Source organism: Microcaecilia unicolor, chromosome 8, assembly GCF_901765095.1.
Source record: "Microcaecilia unicolor chromosome 8, aMicUni1.1, whole genome shotgun sequence".
Lineage (NCBI taxonomy): Eukaryota > Metazoa > Chordata > Amphibia > Gymnophiona > Siphonopidae > Microcaecilia > Microcaecilia unicolor.
In genome coordinates, this window is record NC_044038.1 from 115,849,790 (window position 1) to 115,871,952 (window position 22,163).

Sequence of the window (22,163 nt, forward strand, 5' to 3'; positions counted from 1 at the left end):
GCGAAAACAGCGGTCTGGCCGACAGGCTGAGCAGGATAATGCTACAGTCATGGTTGTTGAGCATGCCTGTAGTTCGAAAGATCTTCCGGAAGTGAGTTACCCCCTCAGTGGATCTTTTTGCTACTTAGTCCAATCACAAAGTCCCTCAGTTCTGTTCCAGGCTGCAGGTTCACGGCAGGCTTCCATCGGATGCCTTTCTCCTTCTTTGGGGGACAGGTTTTCTGTATGCGTATCCTCCCATACATCTGGTGGAAAAGACTTTGCTGATTCTCAAGCAAGATTGTGGAGCCATAATTTTGATTGCTCCTTTCTAGTTGCGTCAGATAGGATTCCCTCTTCTTCTGGAGTTGGAATGTTTTCCAGCTCTCATTACGCAGAACGAGGGGGCACTTCTACATCCCAGCCTCCAATCTCTGGCTCACACGGTCTGGATGTTGAGAGTGTGGATTTCGTTGAGTCTTCCAGAGAGTGTCTCCCGACTCTTGCTTGTTTCCAGAAAAGATTTCACAAAGAGGTGTTATTCTTTTTCATGGAAGAGGTTTGCCGTCTGGTGTGACAGCAAGGCCCTAGATCCTGCCTCTTGTCTTATACAGACCTTGCTTGAGTTCTTTCTACACCTGTCTGAGTCTGTCAGTATTCATCTTCGTGCAATAAGAGCTTATCATCAACGTGTAGAAGGTTGGCCTTTAGCTGTCCACTTCATGAGAGGTTTACTTCTCCCCCAATATTGAGAGAATTCCTTGTATGTGTCTAGGGGGGATTATTTCTGTTGGGCTTAGCACCCCCAATAATTTTGACAGTTGGCTCTTATGCTTCGGTCAAAGCCCCTATCTCTCCTTATCCAGTATCTTGGGGTCTCAATGTCGTTTTTCATCCAGCTGCTGCAAGCTCAATTCGGGCCACTGGATTCCTGCCATCTGAAGTATTGGACCTGGAAGGTCGTTTTCCTTGGTGGCTGTTCCTTCAACTCGTAAGGTCGGTGAGCTTCAGACTCTAGTAGCTCAAGCGCCTTATCTTACTTCTCATCTTAACAGAGTAGTTCTCCGCATGCAGACAAAGTTCTTACTGGCGCTGGTATCAGAGTACCAGCTGGTCCAGTCAATTGTCTTGCCAACATTCTTTCTCCCTCATCTTACAAGCCCTGGCGAAAGCAAGCTGCGCCCAGTTGTTTATTTCTTTTAATGCCAGTTGCTGTCTGAAACCGCACCATTTCTTCTTGGCTAGCAGATTGCATCTCCTTCATTTTTGTCCAAGCTGGACTGACTCTATAGGGCCATGTCACGGCTCACAAAATTAGAGCCATGGCTGAGTCGGTGGCTCATCTAAGATCAGTCACTATTGAAGAGATCTGCAAGGCTGTGGTGTGGTCATCAGTCCACACATTCACATTTCACTACTGCCTTCAGCAGGATAGCCGACGCGACAGTCGGTTTGGGCAGTCGGGGCTGCAGAACTTATTTGGGGTTTAGAATCCAACTCCAACCCTCCTAGGCCCATTTTTGTTCTGTTCCAGGCTACACTCATTTAGATGTTACTTCTTTTCAGGTCAATTTTTATTCTGGCCTCGCCGTTGCGAGACTCAATTGACCACTGTTTGTTGTGTTGTGTAAGCCTGGAAGCTAGGGATACCCCACTTGTGAGAATATCAGCCTGCTTGTCTTTGGAGAAAGTGTAGTTACTTACCTGTAACAGGTGTTCTCCGAAGACAGCAGGCTGCATATTCTCACAAACCCTCCCACCTCCCCTTTTGGAGTTGTCTCCTCCATCTTTTGGATTTAACTGAGGGGCGTGTCCGCACAGCGAGCGGGAAGAGGTGTGCGCACATGCGCAGTGCGATCGCTCGCACGACGGAACGCCGTAAAAGAGATTTTTAGATTTTGCTTTAAAATCCTCCGGGGCCGACGTGGCGTCACCCACTTGTGAGAATATGCAGCCTGCTGTCTTCGGAGAACACCTGTTACAGGTAAGTAACTACTCTTTCTCCGAGGACAAGCAGGCTGCTTGTTCTCACTGATGGGTGACGTCCACGGCAGCCCCTCCAATCGGAATCTTCACTAGCAAAGGCCTTTGCTAGTCCTCGCGCGCCAATGCGCACCGCGCATGCGCGGCTGTCTTCTTGCCCGAAACCGGCTTGTGCTGGCCAGTCTTCTTTTCTCCGCGCTCTGTACGGTTGTGTTTTACCGTTCGTGCCCCGAAAAGTCGGCCTCGCGTGTCGTTTTCGACTGCTTTCTGTGAGAAATCCCAGAAATTATTTGGATTAACCACTTTTGGTTTTTCCTCCCTCTACTTCGAGTTTTTCGCCCCGTTAAGTTTTCTTTCGTCGTCGGGGTAGGCCTTACTTAGGCCCCGGTCGAAATTTCCCTTTTTTCTGTGCCAAATTTCGCCATTTCGTCTTTAGATTTCGCCGGCGTGATTTTTCCGCCCATGACATCGAAGCCTTCCAGCGGCTTCAAGAAGTGCACCCAGTGCGCCCGGGTAATCTCGCTCACTGACAGGCACGCGTCGTGTCTTCAGTGTCTGGGGGCTGGGCACCGCCCTCAGGCCTGTAGTCTGTATTCCCTTTTGCAAAGGCGGACTCAGGTAGCGAGGTTAGCCCAGTGGAACATTTTGTTCTCGGGCTCTTCGTCGGCATCGGCACCGGGGGTATCGAGTGCATCGACGTCTTCAGCGTCCAGACCTTCAACCTCGGCGGCCAGTACATCGAGTGCATCGAGGCATCGGCCCTCTGCATCGGCGCCGAGACATCGGACAGCTGCATCGACGTCGGTGGTACCGGGACCTCGTCTGCTGATGTCGTCGGACGGTGGTGCTTCGTCTGGAGTGCAGGTGAGGGCTGTCCATTCCCCTGCTGGTGGCGGTGAGCCTTCGGGTGGGTCTCCCCCTACCCTGAGGGCTCCTGCGGTACAGCCCCCCCGAGACCGACCTTCTTCGATCTCGGCCCCGAGGAAGCGACGGCTGGATTCTACGTCCTCCTCGTCGGTACCGGGAAGCTCCGGTGACATGCTTCGTCCCAAGAAGTCGAAGAAGCATCGTCACCGGTCCCCTTCCCATGTCGGTACCGAGAGCTCTGGGTCGCCGAAGGAGTCGGCACCCAGCAGGCATCGGCGCCGAGAGGACCGCTCACCCTCTGTTCAGGAGGTGTCGATGCGCTCCACTCTGGACAGCCCGGAACAGCCTCCATGCCCGGAACAGGTTCTGACGTCGACGCCTGCATCGACCTCCATGCCTTTCTCTGCAGCCGCTCTGAACGAGAGCCTCCGGGCCGTTCTCCCAGAGATTCTGGGAGAGCTGCTGCGCCCTACCCCTCCGGTACCGGCGGTGCTTGCGCCACCGGTACCGTCGAGCGTGGCGCCGGCTGGCCCATCGCCCGAGGTGAGGTCTCCGGCGTCGGTGCCGCGTGCGGTACCGGCTGCCGTCGCCTCCCAGGAAGGCTCCCCGACTACGTCGGCGGAGGGAGCTTCGCCGATGCGGGCGAGGGAGTCTACCTCTCGACGCCCCCATCGTGGACGTGGCTCCACGGAGTCGAGTTGGGCACGGTTGCAGACACAGGTCCGTGAACTTGTGTCTGACACCGAGGGTGAGGCCTCGTGGGAAGAGGAAGAAGACCCCAGATATTTCTCTGACGAGGAGTCTGAGGGTCTTCCTTCCGATCCCACTCCCTCTCCTGAAAGACAGCTTTCCCCTCCTGAGAGTCTGTCTTTTGCTTCCTTTGTCCGGGAGATGTCTACGGCCATCCCCTTCCCGGTGGTTGTGGAGGACGAGCCCAGGGCTGAAATGTTTGAGCTCCTGGACTATCCTTCTCCACCTAAGGAAGCGTCCACTGTTCCCTTGCACCATGTCCTAAAAAAGACATTGCTTGCGAACTGGACCAAGCCTTTAACTAATCCCCACATCCCCAAGGAGGTCGAGTCCCAGTACCGGATCCATGGGGACCCAGATCTGATGCGCACTCAGTTGCCTCATGATTCTGGAGTTGTGGATCTGGCCCTAAAGAAGGCTGAGTTCTAGGGAGCATGCTTTGGCGCCCCCGGGCAAGGACTCTAGAACCTTAGACTCCTTTGGGAGGAAGGCCTACCATTCTTCTATGCTCATGGCCAAAATTCAGTCTTACCAGCTCTACACGAGCATACACATGCGGAACAATGTGCGGCAGTTGGCGGGCTTGGTTGATGCGCTCCCCCCTGAGCAAGCCAAGCCATTTCAGGAGGTGGTCAGGCAGCTGAAGGCGTGCAGAAAATTCCTGGCCAGAGGGGTGTATGACACCTTTGATGTTGCGTCCAGGGCCGCTGCTCAAGGTGTGGTGATGCGCAGGCTCTCATGGCTGCGTGCCTCCGACCTGGAGAATAGAATCCAGCAGCGGATTGCGGACTTGCCTTGCCGTGCGGATAACATTTTTGGAGAGAAGGTCGAACAGGTGGTAGAGCAGCTCCACCAGCGGGACACCGCATTCGACAAGTTCTCCCGCCGGCAGCCTTCAGCCTCTACCTCTACAGGTAGAAGATTTTTTGGGGGAAGGAAGACTGTTCCCTACTCTTCTGGCAAGCGTAGGTACAATCCTCCTTCTCGACAGCCTGCGGCCCAGGCTAAGCCCCAGCGCGCTCGCTCTCGTCAGCAGCGTGCGCCTCAGCAAGGCCCCTTGGCTCCCCAGCAAAAGCAAGGGACGGGCTTTTGACTGGCTCCAGCAGAGCATAGCCGACATCCAAGTGTCAGTGCCGGGCGACCTGCCAGTCGGAGGGAGGTTGAAAGCTTTTCACCAAAGGTGGCCTCTCATAACCTCCGATCAGTGGGTTCTCCAAATAGTCCGGCAAGGATACACCCTCAATTTGGCCTCAAAACCTCCAAATTGTCCACCGGGAGCTCAGTCTTACAGCTTCCAGCACAAGCAGGTACTTGCAGAGGAACTCTCCGCCCTTCTCAGCGCCAATGCGGTCGAGCCCGTGCCATCCGGGCAAGAAGGGCTGGGATTCTATTCCAGGTACTTCCTTGTGGAACAGAAAACAGGGGGCATGCGTCCCATCCTAGATCTAAGGGCCATGAACAAATATCTGGTCAAAGAAAAGTTCAGGATGCTTTCCCTGGGCACCCTCCTTCCCATGATTCAGGAAAATGATTGGCTATGCTCTCTGGACTTGAAGGATGCCTACACACACATCCCGATACTGCCAGCTCACAGACAGTATCTGCGATTTCAGCTGGGCACACGTCACTTCCAGTACTGTGTGCTACCCTTTGGGCTCGCCTCTGCGCCCAGGGTGTTCACAAAGTGCTTGGCTGTAGTAGCAGCGGCACTTCGCAGGCTGGGGGTGCACGTGTTCCCATATCTCGACGATTGGCTGGTGAAGAACACATCCGAGGCAGGAGCCCTGCAGTCCATGCAGATGACTATTCGTCTCCTGGAGCTACTGGGGTTTGTGATAAATTATCCAAAGTCCCATCTTCTCCTAGTGCAGAGACTCGAATTCATAGGAGCTCTGCTGGATTCTCGGACGGCTCGCGCCTATCTCCCAGAGACGAGAGCCAACAACTTGTTGTCCCTCGTCTCGCGGGTGCGAGCGTCCCAGCAGATCACAGCTCGGCAGATGTTGAGATTGCTAGGCCACATGGCCTCCACAGTCCATGTGACTCCCATGGCCCGCCTTCACATGAGATCTGCTCAATGGACCCTAGCTTCCCAGTGGTTCCAGGCTGCTGGGGATCTAGAAGACGTAATCCACCTGTCCACGAGTTTTCTCGAATCCCTGTATTGGTGGACGATTTGGTCCAATTTGACTCTGGGACGTCCTTTCCAAATTCCTCAGCCACAAAAGGTGCTGACCACGGATGCGTCTCTCCTGGGGTGGGGAGCTCATGTCGATGGGCTTCACACCCAAGGAAGCTGGTCCCTCCAGGAACGCGATCTGCAGATCAATCTTCTGGAGTTGCGAGCGATCTGGAACGCTCTGAAGGCTTTCAGAGATCGGCTGTCCCACCAAATTATCCAAATTCAGACAGACAACCAGGTTGCCATGTACTACGTCAACAAGCAGGGGGGCACCGGATCTCGCCCCCTGTGTCAGGAAGCCGTCAGCATGTGGCTCTGGGCTCGCCGTCACGGCATGGTGCTCCAAGCCACATATCTGGCAGGCGTAAACAACAGTCTGGCCGACAGGTTGAGCAGGATTATGCAACCTCACGAGTGGTCGCTCAATTCTTGTGTAGTGTGACAGATCTTCCAGGTGTGGGGCACCCCCTTGGTAGACCTCTTCGCATCTCGAGCCAACCACAAAGTCCCTCAGTTCTGTTCCAGGCTTCAGGCCCACGGCAGACTGGCATCGGATGCCTTCCTCCTGGATTGGGGGGAGGGTCTGCTGTATGCTTATCCTCCCATACCTCTGGTGGGGAAGACTTTGTTGAAACTCAAGCAAGACCGAGGCACCATGATTCTGATTGCTCCTTTTTGGCCGCGTCAGATCTGGTTCCCTCTTCTTCTGGAGTTGTCCTCCGAAGAACCGTGGAGATTGGAGTGTTTTCCGACCCTCATCACGCAGGACGAAGGGGCGCTTCTGCATCCCAACCTCCGGTCCCTGGCTCTCACGGCCTGGATGTTGAGAGCGTAGACTTTGCCTCTTTGGGTCTGTCAGAGGGTGTCTCCCGTATCTTGCTTGCTTCCAGGAAAGATTCCACCAAGAGGAGTTACTTCTTTCTGTGGAGGAGGTTTGCCGTCTGGTGTGACAGCAAGGCCCTAGATCCTCGCTCTTGTCCTACACAGACCCTGCTTGAATACCTTCTGCACTTGTCTGAGTCTGGTCTCAAGACCAACTCTGTAAGGGTTCACCTTAGTGCAATCAGTGCATACCATTACCGTGTGGAGGGTAAGCCGATCTCAGGACAGCCTTTAGTTGTTCGCTTCATGAGAGGTTTGCTTTTGTCAAAGCCCCCTGTCAAGCCTCCTACAGTGTCATGGGATCTCAATGTCGTTCTCACCCAGCTGATTAAACCTCCTTTTGAGCCACTGAATTCATGCCATCTGAAGTACTTGACCTGGAAGGTCATTTTCTTGGTGGCAGTTACTTCAGCTCGTAGAGTCAGTGAGCTTCAGGCCCTGGTAGCCCAGGCCCGTTACACCAAATTTCATCATAACAGAGTAGTCCTCCGCACTCACCCTAAGTTCCTGCCAAAGGTTGTGTCGGAGTTCCATCTGAACCAGTCAATTGTCTTGCCAACATTCTTTCCCCGTCCTCATTCCTGCCCTGCTGAACGTCAGCTGCACACATTGGACTGCAAGAGAGCATTGGCCTTCTACCTGGAGCGGACACAGCCCAACAGACAGTCCGCCCAATTGTTTGTTTCTTTTGATCCCAATAGGAGGGGAGTGGCTGTGGGGAAACGCACCATATCCAATTGGCTAGCAGATTGCATTTCCTTCACTTACGCCCAGGCTGGGCTGGCTCTTGAGGGTCATGTCACGGCTCATAATGTTAGAGCCATGGCAGCGTCGGTAGCCCACTTGAAGTCAGCCACCATTGAAGAGATCTGCAAAGCTGCGACGTGGTCATCTGTCCACACATTCATATCTCATTACTGCCTGCAGCAGGATACCCGACGCGACAGTCGGTTCGGGCAGTCAGTTCTTCAGAACCTGTTTGGGCTTTAGGATCCAACTCCACCCCCCGAGGGCCCTGTTTGTTCTGTTCCAGGCTGCACTCTCAGTTAGTTGGTAAATTTTTTAGGTCAATCTCAGTTATGTCCTCGCCGTTGCGAGGCCCAATTGACCATGGTTGTTGTGTTGAGTGAGCCTGGGGGCTAGGGATACCCCATCAGTGAGAACAAGCAGCCTGCTTGTCCTCGGAGAAAGCGAATGCTACATACCTGTAGAAGGTATTCTCCGAGGACAGCAGGCTGATTGTTCTCACAAACCCGCCCGCCTCCCCTTTGGAGTTGTGTCTTCCCTTGTCTTTGTTTTGCTACATATGAGACTGGCCGGCACAAGCCGGTTTCGGGCGGGAAGACGGCCGCGCATGCGCGGTGCGCATTGGCGCGCGAGGACTAGCAAAGGCCTTTGCTAGTGAAGATTCCGATTGGAGGGGCTGCCGTGGACGTCACCCATCAGTGAGAACAATCAGCCTGCTGTCCTCGGAGAATACCTTCTACAGGTATGTAGCATTCGCTTTAGAGTTCCACTGTGATATTTAGGGCACTACCTTTTCATAGGTAGGATCATTGTTTTGGAAGTTAGTGCTGGCATGGTAGATTTGCTCTAGATTCTGACTGACATTTTGTTTATAGATTTTTTTAAATTACTTTGCAATATGTCTATTATTGAGATTACCAAAATGTCTTTATATGGTGAGCTTTATAGGGAAATGTCCTTGCTCTGCTCTGCATCCATTGTTGGTGGAAGGCCAGGAGGTTCTCTGGATGCGGAATGTATTTGGCTTCAATACCATATGTGTGTTGGAGGACTGTGTTTCAATGATGGCTGAAGAATAGTGTAGTCTCTTGTACTTCCCTTAGCTCTCAACTGGCCACTGAAGCCTCCACTGATAACCTCATTGAAGTAATTGGAAGTGAGGTAGAGGTAGAGGATGGGGTGGGGTACGGACAAAGAATGGGTTCATTAGGTGACTGTTTTTTTTTTTCTCTTTCAAAAAGTTGGCAACTCTAGTGCCCACCCATCCAACCTGTTGGCCCACCCAAAAATTGCCTTCTGGCTACGTCACTGGAACCAAAGGCAATGAAAGTAGCACAACCCCAGAAAGATCCCCCAACTAATGACAGAATTGTGAAAAGCAGAAAATTCTTACTGCTTGGAGACTCCATTATCAGAGGCATTAACTTAGGAACACAGTTCAGGGGTTCCAACGTCTTCCATGATCTTTAGCTACAAGATGTACAGACCAAATACTGAAAGTGATCCGAGAAGAGAGCGAGGCTTCAAACGCTGATGTTGTAATTCACCTGGGGACAAATGACCTGGCCAAGCAAGTTTACAGCACAGAGAGTGTTCCAGAAGCTTGGGGAGGGATTGAAATCTTTGGTTCAGACTGTGGCTTTTTCTGAAGTAATTCCCACGTGGGGGAAGGTAGAGGAAAGACTATGCAAAACAGTGGATTTCAACAAAGTGGCTTGAGTCTTGGTGTAAAGACGAAGGTTGTAGATACATAGGAGCATGGGGTAATATGTGGAGGAATAACAGGCTGTACTGTAATGATGTACTACATCTTTCTGTGATGGGAAAAAGGATCCTTGAGGAGAAATTCAGATAGTATGTTTCTAAACATTTAAACTAGAAGGTGGGGGTGACAAAAGGAAACAAGGGAATTCAGAAAGTCACCCCCAGAAATAAACATGATGGCAGAGGGGAGGGTCATCTTAATATAGAAAACCACCAAAACTCACTAAGCACATGGAAAGCAATGAGCACAAATGCTCGTAGTCTGGGTTAAAGATTTGGAAGCCCTGATGTTTGAAGAAAACTTGGATATTGTTGCTATTACAGAGACGTGGTTCAATGATTCCCATGAATGGGATATGACTATACTGGGCTAAAATCTTTTTAGGAAGGATAGAGAGGGCCGAAGAGGTGGAGGAGTGGTGCTGTATGTGGGAGACAATATCAGAATGGCTGAAATGCGAGGAACAGGGGGAAAAGAAGAAGCTTTATGGATTGACCTGAAAAGAGAAGATGGAACCTTATCTACTTGGGGGTTATCTACAGACCTCCAGCACAAACGGAGAAGCTAGACAAGTATCTGATAAAGATTTTCAAAAGATTGGTATGAAAGGGGAGGTGCTACTGTTGGGAGATTTCAACTTGTCTGATGTGGATTGGAATGTCCCATCTGCAGAATCAGAAAGAAGTAGGGAGATTGTGGATGCCTGTCAAAAGTTCCTTGCTCAGACAAATGGTGACAGAACCCACGAGGGAAGGGTCGATGCTGGATTTAGTGCTCACGAATGCAGGAAGTGTTTCCAGTATCCGGGTAGGTGCCCACCTTTGTAATAGTGATCATCACACGATATGTTTTACGTTGGGGAGGGGAGAGGAAAGACTACGCAAAACATAGGAATTCAATAAGTGGCTTGAGTTTTGGTGTAAAGAAGAAGGTTTTAGATATATAGGCGTAGAAGAAGTGGAAAAACAGTGGCCCAAGTTAAAGGCTGCTATAAATATGGCGACTGATCTTTTAGACGGAATGGTTCCGTGATATCTTAGCAGAGATTGGGTGGTGACACTGGTAATTGGGATACAAAATGGGAGCTGGGCAGACTTCTATGGTGTACGCCCTGATCGTGACTGAATAGATAGGGATGGGCTGGAGTGTAAATTTTAAGGGGCTTCGATGTTAGCTTCAGAACTTAGTACAACAACAGTACTGGGCAGACTTCTATGGTCTATGCCCTGAGAAAGGCAAGGACATATCAAACTCGGGTATACGTATAAAGTTATCTGTAAAATGAGTTTATCTTGTTGGGCAGACTGGATGGACCGTACAGGTCTTTATCTGCCGTCATTTACTATGTTACTGAGCATATAAATAAGCATGGATTAATGAGACACAACCAACATGGATTTAGTGAAGGGAAATCTTGCCTCACCAATCTGCTACATTTCTTTGACGGGGTGAACATGTGGATAAAGGTCAGCCAGTTGTTATTGTGTATCTGGATTTTCAAAAGATATTTGACAAAGCACTGTACCTATTGCAGTATATAGTGTCATAACCATATTTTGCTGAGTTATGCCTGCAAGAAGGCACTTCTCTTGTATATTTTTGTGCTCATGTTTCCATAAATAAGGATCTGAGTCTTACTGAACAAAAACTTTGTAGCTAGCTCTCCATATGCAATACATTGAGTGATTTTGCTTTAGAGGCTACTCAATATTATCTTTTGCAGGGTCTGCATGTTTTGCCCTAATGTATTCAAAGTTCTTTGCCCTTAATGCATTTGTACTTTTAAAATTATTTTGTAAATTCTTGATTCTTATTGTTCTTTTAAAATCTATCTCTTTCGAAGAACAAGCTCTCTCTCCTTTTTTTTTCTGTATTTTGGAACACCAGGGAAAGTGGTATACAGGTAGTATTTTTTAAAGTGAATGATGTTTGCATCTGCTATAAGTTTTTAGACGCTCTTAGATTCCTTTTGAGACTGTCTTTATGCTGTGTCCGCTGTTGCTGGGGGAGAGGGGGCTTATGTATGTCAAAATGGCAAAAAGTGATTCCATCTTCAATGGGTGGATGGTTGATCTGATGATTCTGACAACTTTTCATCTTCCTGTAGGTCTAGTGTCCAGGTGGCTAGCATGATTGAGTCCAATTCCTTTCTACCTGTCCTCAATCTCTCTCCACAAAATTTAGACCTTACTACTATTGGGGGGGTGTAATCAAAGTAATTGAGTATGAAATTTCAAGTTTTAAACATAATACAGATTGGAAATTCAAGACCGAAAATTCACTAACTGTGGTTTGGAGTTCATTTTAACTACTGCAATGGATTGTTAGTAGGGTTGTCAAAATATACTTTGAGGGCATTACAGGTGGCACAAAATTCAACCTACAAGTGATTTGTAGGTTGCTCACAGTATCAACATTTCACTATTTTACAGCAATTACATTAGTTGCCTATTGAACAAAAGAATTATGTATAAGGTACTTTTGTGTTTAAGGCTGTTTCTAACTTAGTTTCACCTCAGATACCTGTTATGCTGAAAATCCATAATCCAGTGAGGAGTTAAAGTTTTCCTCCAAATTTTTGTTCGATATTCCTACTGTGAAATAAGGTTAGAGGAATATTGTAAAAAATTATTTCAAATTATGGGTCCAACTTGGTGGAACTGCTTGCCTGTATCTTTAAGATCGTTTCAGGGCATTGCCCTTTTTAAGAAAGGACAAGACATTTTTGTTTCAACAAGCTTTTAATCAGTAATGTTTAGTAACTTCTAGCTATTTATTTTGGAGAAATACTACTTTATATATTAAGGTTGAATTTGTTTACTTCTGTCTGAAGTATGTTTTATTGTTTTGTTTTGTTTTTTCTTTTTTTTAACTGTGGGCACTAAGCTTATATCCTTGTCACAGGTTTAAAGCATACAACAAATATTCAAATATTTAAAATGGGGAGGAAAAGCCTCAGTACTACATTCAGTGCTTAAAAACATTATGTAAATATAAAAACAAAAACTTATATTTTCTTGATAAACAACATTTGTTGGGCAGACTGGATGGACCATACAGATCTTTATCTGCTGACTTCTACTGTGTTATGTTATGTTACATTTATTAGGTTCTCCTGATGATGGCCAGCGTTCTGCAGTAATGCTGTATCGGGGATTCCTTTGTTACCAATAAACATATATTTAATGTGTAATAGAGAATGCCTTCAGTGTAAGATTACATGCTAAATATATATTGCTCCCAAAGGAATCCCTGATGCAGCACTTATATTACTGCAAAATGCTGGCCCTCGTGAGGAGAACCTAATAAATTTAGTTTGAGCAGCAAGGCAAAAGCTACATTTTCGTTTTGTTCTTGTTGCATATCTTTTTTTTTTTTTTTTGTGAAAATGTTCTCCAAGGAGAAGCAGGCTGTTTGTTCTCACGACTGGGTCGACGTCCACGGTGGCACCCACCAACGGAATTTTTCAAAGCAAAAAATAACTCAAAGCTTTGAGAGAACCTTCTGGCATGCGAGGTGCGCACATGCGTGGCCGTCTTCCTGCCTATCGCGTGAGAGTCCCGCTCAGTTACCTTTCTTTCTGTGGTAAGAGAGGCAGTGTTTTTTCGTCTCTTCAGACTCCTGAGAGAACCTTTGGCCGTTTTTTTGCGGAGCTTTTCTCTGCTTTCTTTCCGTTTCCCTTTTTCCCTTGCCTTTTACAAAAAGAAAAAAAGAAAATCCTTTATTTCTTTAGTTTTGCCCTTTCAAAGTTTCCTTTCGCTTTCGCCGCGGCCCCTCTTTTTTGTGCTCTCCTTTTTGGCACAATCGCAAATTTTGATCTCACTGCCACTATTTTTCCGTCCATGTCATCGAGGACTCCCAGCGGCTTCAAGAAGTGTACTCTGTGCAACCGGGCGATCTCGGATACTGACCCCCATGCGTGGTGTCTTCAGTGCCTTGGACCTGACCTGATGCATTTAAGTTGTGTCTTAGCTTGAAAAAGTGGACACAGGCGTTGAGACAAGCTCTTCGGGATCGTCTTTTGGAGCTTTGTCCGGTTTGTTGACACAGGCACTGGGGATGGCATCGACTTCAGGAGCACAGGTAATGGCTGGGAGCAGTGAGCCATTGAGTGGGTCTCCACCTGCCTCGAAGACTCCTGCTGTGCAGGCCCACTGGGACCGACCACTCTCGGACCCGACCCCGAGGAGGCGTGTGGATTCCACGTCCTCCTCGTCGGTACCGAGGAGTATCGATGACGTGCATCGAGCGAAGGCGAAGAAGCATCGTCATCTGTCTCCTTCCAAGCACGGTACCGGGAGTTCCTGGGCGTCGAAGGATTTGGCACCCGTGAAGCGCCGACGCCAGGAGGAATGCTCACCCTCCATTCAAGAGGTGTCGGTCTTCGAGCAGCCCGGTACCGCCTCCTCGAACGCCACAGGTTCTGCTGCCGATTCCTGCACCGACCCCTCAGCCTTCCTCGACAGCGACTCTGGACGAGTGTATCCGAGCCATTCTTCCAGGTCTTCTGGAGGGGTTCCTGCGTCAGTCTGCTCCAGTACCGGGGGTGCTTGCGCCCTCCCTACAGTCGATGGAAGCGGCAGCTGGCTCTCCGCCTATGGTGAAGTCTCGGATGTTGGTGCCGCCTGCGGCATCGGCCTTGGCTGCCACCCAGGTTGACTCCCCGTCGACATCGCTGGAGGGAGCTTATCGCCGCTAGCATGGGAGCCGACTTCTTGACATCGCCATCGAGGACATGGTTCCTCGGTGCAGAGACGGGCCCGGTTTCAGACTGCAGTTAAGGAACTCTTGTCCGATACTGATGAGGATGCCTCGTGGGATGAAAGGCAAGATCCCTACTCCTCCAGAAAGAAAGCGTTCTCCCCCAGAGAGTCTTTCTTTCTCTTCATTTGACCGGGAAATTTCTGTGGCTATTCCCTTCCCTGTGGTATCTAAGGATGAGCCTAGGACTGAGATGCTTGAGGTCCTTGACTATCCTTCACCACCTAAGGAGTCATCCACTGTTCCTTTGCATAATGTGCTCAAGGAGACTCTTATGCGGAACTGGATGAAACCACTAAGTAATCCCACCATTCCCAAGAAAGCTGAGTCCCAATATCGGATTCACGGAGAACCTGAGCTGATGAAGTCGCAGTTACCTCACGACTCTGTGGATTCCGTTCTCAAGAGAGCCAGGAGTTCTAGAGACTTTGCCTTGGCGCCCCCGGAGAGAGAATCTAGAACCTTGGACTCTTGGGAGAAAGGCGTATCAGGCCTCTATGCTCGTGGCCAAAATTCAGTCTTACCAACTCTACACAAGCATTCACTTGAGGAACACGGTGAAGCAACTGGCGGACTTGGTTGATAAGCTCCCTCAGGAGCAGGCCAAGCCTTTTCAGGAGGTGGTCAGGCAGCAGAAGGCGTGTCGTAAATTCCTGTCCAGGGGTTTTTATGATTTTTTTGATGTTGCATCCAGAACCGCTGCCCAAGTTATAGTGATGCGCAGACCCTCATGGCTGCGTGCCTCTGACCTGGATAATCGAGTCCAGCAGCGGATTGCGGATGTTCCTTGCCGGGGGGATAATATTTTTGGTGAGAAAGTCGAACAAGTGGTTGATCAGATCAATCAGTGGGATACCGCTAAGGACAATCTCTCCCGCCGGGCGCTTTCTGCTACTACCTCATCATGTAGATGATTTTTCTGGGGAAGGAAGAATGCTCCCTATGCTTATAACAAGCGTAGGTGCATTCCTCCTTCGCAACAGCCTTCTCAGGTTCATTCCCAGCGCGCTCGTTGTCGTCAACAGCGGTGCGCCAAGGCAGGCCCCTGCAGCTCCCCAGCAAAAGCAAGGGATGGGCTTTTGACTGGCTCCAGTTGAGTATAGCCGCTGTAAGTGTCTGTGCCGGACGGCTTGCCAGTCGGAGGGAGGTTAAAATTTTTTTCACCAAAGGTGGCCTCTCATAACCTCCGACTGGTGGGTTCTTCAAATAGTCCGGTTAGGATACTCTCTCAATTTGATATTCAAACCTCCAAATTGCCCACCGTGAGCTCAGTCCTTCAGCTTCCAGCACAGGCAGGTACTTGCAGAGGAACTCTCCGCCCTTCTCAGCGCCAATGCGGTCGAGCCCGTTCCACCGTGTCAAGAAGGGCTGGGATTTTATTCCAGGTACTTCCTTGTACAAAAGAAAACAGGGGGGATGCGTCCTATCCTAGACCTAAGGGCCCTGAACAAATTCCTAGTCTGAGAAAGGTTCAGGATGGTTTCCCTGGGCACCCTTCCCATGATTCAGGAAAACGATTGCCTATGCTCTCTGGATTTAAAGGATGGTTATACACACATCCCGATACTTCCAGCTCACAGGAGGTATCTTCGATTCTGTCTGGGAGCGCAGCATTTCCAATATTGTGTGATGCCCTTTGGTCTAGCGCAGTGATGGCAAACCTATGGCACGTGTGCCAGAGAGGGCACGCAGAGCCCTCTCCCTTGGCACGCGCGCCGTCGCCATCACTGGTCTGCCCACTCTCCCTCCCAGTTTGGCCTTCCTCCCGCCTTCCCTCCAACCCAACGAGCAACAAGCCAGCCGCCCGTCCTCCCTCCCTCCCAGCACCAGGAACCCCCCCCCTCCTCCTAAAATTTAAAAAGCGTACCTCCTCGGCTCGGAGTCGGGGTTTAGGCGGCGTGCGTCCGTAGCGGCAGTGAAGCGGGTGTGCTTCGCTCGACGCGCCTTCGGCCTTCCCTGTCTCTCAAGCTCTGGTCCCGGGAACAGAGCTTGAGAGACAGGGAAGGCCGAAGGCGCGTCGAGCGAAGCACATGCGCTTCACTGCCGCTACGGACGCACTCCGCCTTAACCCCGACTCCGAGCCGAGGAGGTACGCTTTTTAAATTTTAGGAGGAGGGGAGTTCCTGGTGCTGGGAGGGAGGCCTGGTGCTGGGTGGGAGGGAGACCTGGTGTTGGGTGCTGGGTGGGAGGGAGGCCTGATGGTGGGTTTTGGGTGGGAGGGAGGCCTGGTGCTGGGTGCTGCCAGGTGCTGGGAGGGAGGGCAGGGGGGAGAGGAGGGTGGCTGGACATTTGTGGCTGGAGGGGAGAGGAGGGTTGCTGGAGATTTATGACTGGAGGGGAGAGGAGGGTTGCTGGACATGGATGGAGGGCAAGAAATGAAGAAGAAAGGAGAAAAGTAAAGAAATCAATGGAAAGGAAGCCCTGGAAACGGAGTTAAGAGAACAGATAGAGAGCAGCAGAATCAGCGACTAGAACCAATATGGATAGAAAAACAAAATCACCAGACAACAAAGGTAGGAAAAATCATTTTATTTTCATTTTAGTGTTTGGAATATGTCGAATTGGAGAATTTACATCTGCTGTCTTATTTTGCACTGGGTATACTGGAGCTGTAACAGCTTACAGAAATGATTTATAATGGAAGAAAATCATGTTATTTTTTTCTCCTATACTAGTATAATATTTTCAATGATGTCTGTTTATATGCGCCATGGCTGGTGTAAGGGTTGTGGCTATCATAGGGGTGGAGTCATATGTGGTGACCCCGTCCATAATGAGTACCGGCACTTTGCAATAAATAATTCGGTTTTGGGTTGCTGTTTGGGCACTCGGTCTCTAAAAGGTTCGCCATCACTGGTCTAGCATCTGCGCCCAGGGTCTTTACAAAATGCCTGGCAGTAGTTGCAGCATCACTATGCAGACTGGGAGTGTATGTGTTCCCTTATCTCGACGATTGGCTGGTGAAGAACACCTCAGAGGCAGCAGCTCGGCAGTCCAAGCAGATAACTATTCAACTGCTGGAGCTACTCGGGTTTGTAATAAATTATCCCAAGTCCCATCTTTTCCCTGTTCAGAAACTGGAATTTATAGGAGCTCTGCTGGACTCACAGACGGCTCGTGCCTATCTTCCAGAAGCAAGAGCAGACAAACTTCTGTGTCTAGTTTCCAGGGCCAGGGCGTCGCAGAAGATCACAGCTCAACAGATGTTGAGACTTCTAGGCCATGTGGCCTCCACAGTCCATGTGACATCCATGGCCCATCTTCACATGAGATCAGCTCAATGGACCCTAGCTTCCCAGTGGTATCAAGCTGCAGGGAATCTAGAGGATGAAACCCAGCTGTCCACCGATTTTCAAAATTCCCTTCAGTGGTGGACAATTCGATCCAATTTGACCTTGTGACGTCCCTTTCAAATCCCTCAGCGACAAAAAGTGATGACAACGGATGCATCCCTCCTGGGGTGGGGAGCTCATGTCGATGGGCTTCACACTCAAGGAGTTTGGTCCCTTCAGGAAAAGGATATTCAGATCAATTTCTTGGAGTTGCGAGCGGTCTGGAACGCTCTAAAGGACGGCTGTCCAAGCAAATTATCCAAATTCAGACAGGCAATCAGGTTGCCATGTACTACATCAACAAGCAGGGGTTCACCGGATCTTGCCCCCCCCCCCCCCCCCCCCCCCCGTGTCTGGAAGCCGTCAGGATGTGGCTTTGGGCTCGTCGTCATGGCAAGTTTCTCCAAGCCACTTATCTGGCAGGCGTAAACAACAGTCTGGCCGACATATTGAGTAGGATAATGCAACCTCGCGAGTGGTCGCTCAAGGCGGGCGTCGTACGCAAGATCTGCCGAGAGTGGGGCACCCCCTCGGTGGATCTTTTTGCCACTTAGGCCAATCACAAAGTCCCTCAATTTTGTTCCAGACTTCAGGCCCACGACAGACTAGCTTTGGATGCTTTTCTCCTTCATTGGGGGAAGGGCCTTCTGTACGCATATCCTCCCATACCTCTGGTGGGAAAGACTTTGCTGAAACTCAAGCAGGACCGCGGAACCATGATTCTGATAGCTCCTTTCTGGCCGCGTCAGATTTGGTTCCCTCTTCTTCTGGAGTTGTCCTCCGAAGTACCATGGAGATTGGAGTGTTTTCCAACCCTCATAACTCAGGGGTGCTTCTGCATCCCAACCTCCAGTCTCTGGCTCTCACGGCCTGGATGTTGAGAGCTTAGAATTCGCTTCCTTGGGTCTCTCTGAGGGTGTCTCCCAGGTTTTGCTTGTTTCCAGGAAAGATTCCACGAAGAGGTGTTACTTTTTCAAATGGAGGAAGTTTGCCATCTGGTGTGATAGCAAGGCCCTAGATCCGTGCTCTTGTCCTACACAGACCCTGCTTGAATATCTTCTACATTTGTCAGAGTCTGGTCTCAAGACTAACTCTGTAAGAGTTCATCTTAGTGCGATTAGTGCTTATCACCATGTAGAGGGTAAGCCTATCTCTGGACAGCCTTTAGTTGTTCGCTTCATGAGAGATTTGCTTTTGTCAAAGCCCCCTGTCAAACCTCCACCAGTGTCATGGGATCTCAATGTCGTTCTCACCCAGCTGATGAAGCCTCCTTTTGAGCCACTGAATTCCTGCCATCTGAAGTACTTGACCTGGAAGGTCATTTTCTTGGTGGCTGTTACTTCAGCTCGTAGAGTCATTGAGCTTCAAGCCTTGGTAGTGCATGCGTCTTATCTCAAGTTTCATCACAACAGAGTAGTCCTCCACACGCACCCTAAGTTCTTGCCGAAGGTGGTGTCGGAGTTCCATCTGAACCAGTCAATTGTCTTGCTAACATTTTTTCCCCGTCCTCATACTCGCCCTGCTGAACGTCAGTCGCACACCTTGGACTGCAAGAGAGCATTGGCCTTTTACGGGGTGCGGACAAGCCCCTTCAGACAGTCCGCCCAAATGTTTGTTTCTTTTGATCCCAACAGAACGGGAGTTACAGTCGGGAAACGCACTATTTCTAATTGGCTTGCGGATTGCATTTCCTTCACTTGTGCCCAAGCTGGGCTGACTCTTGAGGGTCATGTTACGGCTCATAGTATTAGAGCTATGGCAGCATCGGAGGCCCACTTACTACTACTACTACTTAGCATTTCTATAGCGCTGCCAGGGTTACGCAGCGCTGTACAAGTTTAAACATGGGGAAGGACGGTCCCTGCTCAAGAGAGCTTACAATCTAAAGGTAACAAACTATGTAGTCAGTGTAGGTATCATGAATAGGGAAGGTGGTTAGGCACCAAAAGCAAGGGAGAAGAGATGGGCTTTGAGTAAGGACTTGAAAATGGGCAGGGAGGGCGCATGGCGTATGGGCTCGGGAAGTCTGTTCCAGGCATAAGGTGATGCGAGGCAGAAGGGGCGGAGTCTGGAGTTGGCGGTGGTGGAGAAGGGTACAGATAGGAGTGATTTGTTCTGAGAGCTGAGGTTACGGGTGGGAACATACGGGGAGAGGAGGGTAGAGAGGTAATGGGGGGCTGCAGATTGAGTGCACTTGAAGGTCAATAGGAGAAGCTTCAGCTGTATACGGTAGCGGATCGGGAGCCAGTGAAGCGACTTGAGGAGAGGGGTGGTCAGCCACTGTAGAAGAGATTTGCAAGGCTGCGACGTGGTCATCAATCCACACATTCACATCTTGCTACTGCCTTCAGCAGGATTCCCGACACGACAATCGGTTTGGGCATTCAGTGCTGTAGAATCTATTCGGTGTTTAGGATCCAACTCCACCCTCCTAGGCCCATTTTTTATTCGGTTCCAGGCTGCACTCTCATTTAGATGTTCTAGTTCGTAGGTCAGTCCTTGTTATGTCCTCACCGTTGCAAGGCCCAATTGACCTTTCTTTGTTGTTTTGAGTGAGCCTGGGTGCTAGGGATACCCTAGTTGTGAGAACAAGCAGCCTGCTTGTCCTCAGAGAAAGCGAAGATACATACCTGTAGCAGGTATTCTCCGAGGACAGCAGGCTGATTGTTCTCACAAACCCGCCCACCTCCCCTTTGGAGTTGTTGTCCTTTACTTCTTGCTTTTGGATATAACTGACCGGGACTCTCGCGTGACGGGTGGGAAGAGAGCCGCGCGGTGCGTGTACCTTGCACACCAGAAGGTTCTCTCAAAGGTTTGAGATATTTTTGCTTTGAAAAATTCCATTGGTGGGGGCCGCCGTGGACGTCGACCCAGTCGTGAGAACAATCAGCCTGCTGTCCTTGGAGAATACCTGCTACAGGTATGTATCTTTGCTTTTCAGTGAAAAGGGGAGGTTTTGCCAATGATATGAATTACAGCTGAATGTAGTGCCATCTCTGAGGCTTTTTCGCTCTATTAAAGGGAAAGGGGGTGTGATTTCATATACCGCCTTTCTGTGGTTATAATCAAAGCGGTTTATATATACAGGTACTGGTATTGTACCATTATAAATATTAGAATGTTGTCAATCTGACACGGATGTAAATAGCTTTTACTTTGGATAACACTCCAGACCTTGTGCTCATTGGCAAGTTAGTTATTTAATATCTAGCTTCATTTGAAGGGCATTGGTGTACTAAAGTTCTTTAATGTGTTTTCCTAGTTATCTGAAAGTTGCACAAAGAAGAAAATAAATAGTCTCTGCATGGAGCTGATGGAAACCAAGAATAAGATGGATGCGAAAGACAAGGTTGGTGTTCTGGAACTGGTATCTTTGCGGTCTATGTTCTTAGTGTAGAAGATGAAGCAGCACAGGTTTAAAATGCTAAAAATAAATTTAGTAGGAAGCTGCTTTGTGTAGAATACCACAAATGTGATTTATCTAAATCTGCCTCATCTGAAAATGTGAGAATGAAAATGTCCTATCTGAATGACACATGCTGTATTAACATGGTTTTGAAGAACCTTTTATGAAAACCTGCTTTGGCAACAGAAACACTTCAACTCATTCAGGGGCATTTTCGATATGATATCTAAGTCTGAATTGAGATGTTTTTTTTTTTTTTTTTGAAACATCTGTCTATCTTACATCCATAATTGGACCAGGAAAAAATGTAAATTTCTGGTTCAGTTATGGCTTTGAGGTAGATGTGTTTATGCTCAACGTACCCATTTGTTAGTAAAAATTTGTGTGTGTGGGGGGGGGGGGAGTTCCAGGGAAAAGCACTTTTCTTTAAATTTTGACAAGCTTTTAATCAATAATGTTTAGTAACTCCTAACTATTTATTTTGGAGGGAGTAGTAGTAGTAGACTGCTTGATAATTAACTGGTTATATAAGTACATAGGTATTGACATACTAGGACAGACTGAAGGTCCATCAAGCCCAGCATCCTGTTTCCAACAGTGGCCAATCCAGGTCATAAGTACCTGGGAAGATCTCAAAACCGTACAATAAGTACAATACATTTTATGCTGCTTATTCAAGCAGTGGATTTTCCTCAAGTCCATTTTAATAATAGTCTGTGGACTTTTTCCTTTAGGAAACCATCCAAACCTTTTTTAATACCACACTAAGCTAACTTCTTTTACTACATTCTCTGGCGTCGAATTTCAGGTTGATTTTGTTTACTTTTATGTCTGAGGTATGTTTTATTGTATGAGCTAAATATATGTTACCGCTGGCAGACAGACATCCCTATAGCTTGTAGGGACATACGTCTGGCGGCATTTCTAGTAAACTGGCCACACATACATCCCTGCAGTGCAGAAGGGCAGCCTAGTGTTCAGTGCAGTTGATTCACATAAAGGGGACACAGATAACAAATCTCGCCTAAACACTTTCATATTGTATGGTGAGCCCTTGGGAACAGAGAACCTACTGTACCTGAAGGTCTGCCACTACAGTAGCCCTCAGGCTTGCTGGTCACTTATATTTAGATAAAGGAGGTATTTCTATGTTCTAGGAAGGTTCACATATTTGTGCTGAAATTAGAGTTAAAAGTGGGAATTGAACCTGGGTCCTGTCGTTCACTTTCCACTGCACTGGACCACTAGTCTACTCCATCCACTTGCTGGTTTCATTAGAATAGCCATAATATCTGGAGCTGTCATAGAGCCTGGTATCTACAGTCACCGTCACATCTTTGGGTGGTGGGAGTGGGTCAGTGACCACTGGGGGATTAAGAGATGGTCATATATTAATCCCTCCAATGGTCAGCTGATTAGTTGAGGCATCTTTTTCTGATGCTGTGACTGAAACAGGTCTAGATAAAAACATACTTTTTTTGCCCAGGACCTTTTTTTCTGTTAAAATCT

The 22,163-nt window shown here is 48.9% G+C and overlaps 1 protein-coding gene across 2 annotated transcripts in view; it reads left to right on the forward strand.

Annotated features, from left to right (window-relative positions):
- The window catches only part of HMMR (hyaluronan mediated motility receptor), a 731,570-nt gene that overhangs the window by 168,894 nt on the left and 540,513 nt on the right, over nt 1-22,163 (forward strand). For both annotated transcript variants that reach the window (XM_030213533.1, XM_030213534.1), the window contains one exon: nt 20,511-20,597. In XM_030213533.1, coding sequence (XP_030069393.1) covers nt 20,511-20,597 — 87 coding nt within the window. The remainder of the gene's footprint in view (nt 1-20,510; nt 20,598-22,163) is intronic.